The sequence below is a fragment of the Ctenocephalides felis genome, unplaced genomic scaffold (genome assembly GCF_003426905.1).
Source record: "Ctenocephalides felis isolate EL2017-DRISC unplaced genomic scaffold, ASM342690v1 CF-g0.4_SCAFFOLD_03571, whole genome shotgun sequence".
NCBI classification, from domain to species: Eukaryota; Metazoa; Arthropoda; class Insecta; order Siphonaptera; family Pulicidae; genus Ctenocephalides; species Ctenocephalides felis.
In genome coordinates, this window is record NW_020539725.1 from 13365694 (window position 1) to 13370870 (window position 5177).

At 37.3% G+C, this 5177-nt stretch overlaps 1 protein-coding gene across 1 annotated transcript; it reads right to left on the reverse strand.

The window, feature by feature from the left end:
- Positions 1 to 1097: 1097 nt before the first annotated feature.
- Positions 1098 to 2603, reverse strand: LOC113385646 (platelet binding protein GspB-like). Its single transcript, XM_026623492.1, has 2 exons — positions 2193 to 2603; positions 1098 to 1517 (listed from the first exon to the last, which is right to left on the reverse strand). The coding sequence occupies exons 1-2, from the start codon at positions 2601 to 2603 to the stop codon at positions 1098 to 1100; spliced, it is 831 nt and encodes a 276-aa protein (XP_026479277.1).
- Positions 2604 to 5177: the final 2574 nt, after the last annotated feature.

The window sequence follows — 5177 nt, forward strand, 5'->3', positions numbered from 1 at the left end:
TAATTAGCTGCAAGCAAGACCTAAATGTTGTTACGCTTTTTGTAACACACATCAAATTGGGTGAAAAATTTCCTCTATCAATTATCAATAAAAATGACAATGCCTCTCATAACTTTGTTCGAAATTCATTTGTGTTTTAATTATATCAGTTCATTAATTAGTTTTTTTCAATGCCTAAAATAAATATGTATAAATATTTTATAAATATTCATATTTACTTAAGTTTAATATTTTTTTAATTTCAGTTTTGTGTGGCTCTGCTTGCTACGTTTGGTTTTGCGCTTGCAACCTTCGGCAAGGAACAGTAAGTATTATAATTTATTTTATAATATTACTTTAGCAAACATTTCAAGATATTTAAAATAGTTCATGTTTTGCATATCTAAATAAATTAAAGACTGTTCATGTTTATTATAAACTTTCAAGGCAAGAATGAAGCTTTGTGCAATGTCAACTTATCAAAATACATTTGATAGAAACTGAAATAAGCTCTTGCATTTCTTCATTCACTGATTACTTATTTTTGAGTGATTTTTTGAGCTATTGAAATTGGCCCAGTACAACTTGCTATTTTCATGAATATTATTTAATTTATTCAAATTAAATTATAAGAACTAAAAAATTTTATATAATGAAATAATTAGTATCAAAACGACATTAATGCTCAAAAAATAGTTCTAAAAATAAAAGAACAAGTTTGTATTCCAAATTATCGCGGAATTGAATGGTATAAGTTAAAAGTGAAGTTTCATCGAAATTATTGTCGTCAGCACCATTATTTGAAAGTGAATGTGAAAAGAAAACTGTTTGAATAAGTGGTTCAAATCAAAAAATATTTTTATAACAATTTTAGAAAACCAAAATTAGGTCCTTATTAATTTAGAAATGTAATGAAGCAAATACTTTTGAAATATATAAATCGTCAGATGCATATGCAATTATATTGCGTACCAATTCGTGTGCCGCTCTGGAATCAATCAAATACTTTTATAGTAATATGATAAGAATAATTGAATACTTTGTTCAAATTTTATTATTTTCTAAATATATTTACTTCAAACAATATATTATAAATATGTAAGTTAGAAACATTGTATTTAATCATTTACAGTGTCCACATACGAGTGCATATAAAGGAACCAGTTCATAAAGAAGAACACCACAAAGAAGTAATCATTCATGACCATGGTGGCGGTGGTGGAGGTGGCCACGGTGATTTTGGCGGTGGCTTTGGCGGCGGGGGTCATGGAGGCGGTGGTGGTGGCCACGGCGATTTTGGAGGTGGCTTTGGCGGCGGCGGTTATGGAGGAGGCCATGGCGGCGGAGGAGGACACGGAGGTGGTGGCGGCGGACCCACTATAATCATAGAACAACATGATGGTGGTGGTGGGGGCGGCGGCCATGGCGGATTCGGCGGTGGATTTGGAGGAGGCCATGGTGGAGGTGGTTACGGAGGTGGCGGCGGTGGCCACGATGATCATCATGGTGGCGGAGGAGGATTTGGCGGAGGATTTGGAGGAGGCCACGGAGGCGGTGGTGGTGGAGGCCATGGCGGTGGCGGACACCATGGTCCGGGATTAGCGGAAACATTAATTGGAGGTTTTCTAAGCGGCGGAGGCCACGGCGGCGGAGGCCATGGCGGAGGCGGCCATGGCGGAGGCGGCCATGGAGGTGGTGGTGACTTTGGCGGTTACGGTGGTGGTGGCGGCCACGATGATCATCATGGCGGCGGCGGAGGTGGCTTTGGAGGAGGATTTGGGGGTGGTTTTGGAGGAGGTGGCCACGATGACCACCATGGAGGCGGAGGTGGATTCGGTGGCGGCGGTGGATTTGGAGGAGGTGGCGGCCACGATGATCACCACGGAGGTGGTGGCGGATATGGAGGCGGCGGAGGCTTTGGAGGTGGCTTTGGCGGTGGTGGCGGAGGGCATGATGACCACCACGGAGGTGGTGGATTTGGAGGAGGAGGTTTTGGCGGTGGCGGCGGTCACGACGATCACCACGGAGGTGGAGGAGGATACGGCGGCGGCGGTGGCTTCTCAGGTATCTTTGGCGGCGGTGGCGGACATGGTGATCATCACGGAGGAGGAGGAGGAGGTGGATTTGGAGGAGGTCACGGAGGTGGCGATCACCACGGAGGAGGAGGTGGATATGGAGGCGGCGGAGGATTTGGCGGTGGACACGATGATCACCATGGCGGAGGAGGTGGCGGCTTTGGCGGTGGTTTTGGAGGCGGCCACGGTGGCGGAGGCGGTGGTTATGGAGGAGGACACGGCGGCGGCGGCGGCGGCGGCGGCGGTGGTCACGATGATCACCACGGAGGTGGTGGCGGCTATGGAGGAGGAGGTTTTGGAGGCGGATTTGGTGGTGGACATGACGATCACCACGGTGGTGGTGGAGGAGGATTTGGCGGCGGTTTCGGAGGCGGCCACGGTGGGGGAGGCGGTGGTTATGGTGGCGGTGGACACGATGACCATCTCGGAGGAGGTGGCGGAGGAGGTTTCGGCGGCGGACACGGCGGAGGCTCCGACAGTTATTCTGGAGTAGATAGCTATAGTGTAACTAGTCACGGAAGCTTTGGCGGCGGCGGTGGTGGAGGCCATCACGGAGGCGGCGGTGGATTTGGTGGTGGCCATGGAGGTGGTGGTGGCCACGGAGGCGGTAGCGGATATGGTGGTGGTGGCCACGGAGGTGACAGCTACCTTAATGGAGCTTCCGGTGGATTTTCACCTAGCGGCCCATATCATTAATGTGAATGACAGTTGATGTTGATCAGAAAAAACGTCATGGTATATTTTGCTAATGATATACTTTCTTTCTAAACAAAATATCTATTGCCTATATCATTTTGTTTCTACAAATATACACAGAAGTAAATGGTATCGACGATAATTCACAAGAATTAGCAAAAATTCACAATGAATGAAATTACTATGAATAAATGAAAGAGTGTTAATTATTGTATTATAATAATTAATGTTAAATGTTACACGTATAAATATGAAGCTAATATTTCTGAGAATTGTAAATATAAATAAATTTTTATACGGTTAATATCTTGTTATAAAGAGTAATTTAAGAAAATAACGAGTCTGTATAGTGTTATATAATTGTAAATATTAACTATTTTAATAAAGTTGTTATTATCTAATAAATGTTTTATGTTCATTTATTATTATTAATGTTTCTCAAATACTTGAACATACTTACGTATTAAATCTTATAAAAAATCGCGAGTATAAGAATATATAGCAAATGAAATATTACATCATCTACTTACCAATGTTAATCCAAAAATGCAGCGTAAAAAAATATTTTGTTTAAAAAAATAGTAAACTTTTAGCAAAAAATAGTAAAAGCATAGTTATGAAAAATTATGAAAAGGATTAATATTAAGAAATACAAAATGGTTTATAAAGTATAAACCAATTATAAGCAGCACCAACACGAAACAAATTCCAAAATAAGAAAATGATGTTTTGTTAATGGCGAAATTCATCAACAGAGTAGAGCGAACAGTTTTAAGCTGCTTCTGTACCGTTAAATTAATAATTTTTCGATACTGATCCAATTAAATTACAAAATATAATACAATATAGAAAACTTACCTAATTATTGAATATCTCCAAAAATAACATTAAATGTCCCATTAAAATCTAACATGTCATTGTCAGCATCATTTGAATCATGCAGCTGAAATTGCAACGCTACCAAAACGTAAGTCACAATGCTACCGGTAATCTGAAAAGAATAAGAAAAAATAAATTGAATGATTCAAAATTAGATAAATTTATTGTAATATTACTTATTTCTTATTTATATGTCAGTTTCAGATCGTCTAAAATCTTTTATAATATTAGTATTTCAATATCTTAAGTTTTCTCGAAAATCATTTAGAATCGTACTTATTCGTTTTTCGTGGAGATAATTAAAAACGCATTTTTACTAACGTGCCGACAAATATTCAGAAATAAATTTATCAAATATCAAATATTATTTTTATTTAAGTTCTTTTAAATTCCCATCCTAAATAAATTGTGTATGTGTCCGCAATCGATTTCAATTTTTTTTTATAAAATACACCTACAGATATTATCATTAGTCACTAATAAGTGAGCAGAAACTATTACCGTTTGTTTTGCATCTGCATATTTTAAACGTTATTGTTATTATTTCTGATATTAGTTTTTTATAAAAACAAATATTTAAATTAAATATTTGTTTATATAAATGAAATAAAGTTCAACTTATAACGTTCATCTAAATTAAACGCAGGAACTTGAATTGTATTAGATGTAACATTCATTAATAAACTAGGAACAAATGTATTCAGCAGATTGTTGAGCAAAATATTTTTCTACTAGTTGGTATTGGTATTTTGCAAGTTACTTCCCGATATCTGTATATAATCGACTTAAACAATAAAATATAAATTAATTTATGAGTGATTAAAAGTATTTCGAGTGGATTTATCACACATCATTGAGAATGAACGTACACTCAAAAGTTATACCAAATAAATCGTCTAATTTAATGTCAAAAAACTACTCATTTTCTAAAACTTTGATGAATTTTTAAAATTAAACTACTTGTCGTAAGGCCGTAATATTTCAGTAAGTTCTATAAAACCATAATATATCGCCAAAAAAAGTTCCATAAAAATCGGCTTAAATTTTTTTTTCAACAGTTAATTACAAGAAAACGGCTCGGTAGATTTTCACTTAAAACTAATCCGTATCATTCCCAACTAATATCTTTCGAACAGTTTGATTTTTGATTTTTTTAAATCGATTCGATAGTATGAGCTTAAATGTGGACGAAAAGTTTAACTTTTTTTTTAAATTACAAAGAAACGGCTCGGCAGATCTGCGCACAAAAGTGACAAACGATAGTCCTCATCGAAATCATCGAATGGCTTTTGAATTTTTGAAATCGGTCGAGCCGTTTTTGCGAAAACGTCGATTTATGGCTGTTCATATACACACACACATACTTTTTCCAAATTTGGTCTCATTCGATTCAGAATAGCTTGAAACGTCGAGAAAACATGAAGTATATCGGATTTTTTGATAAAAACAAACTTCTCCTTCGGGAAGTTAAAAATGGGTAAAAGCCTGATTAGCGGATTATATATTTTCTATCTTGCATACAATAATTTAATAAAACTTATTTACTGA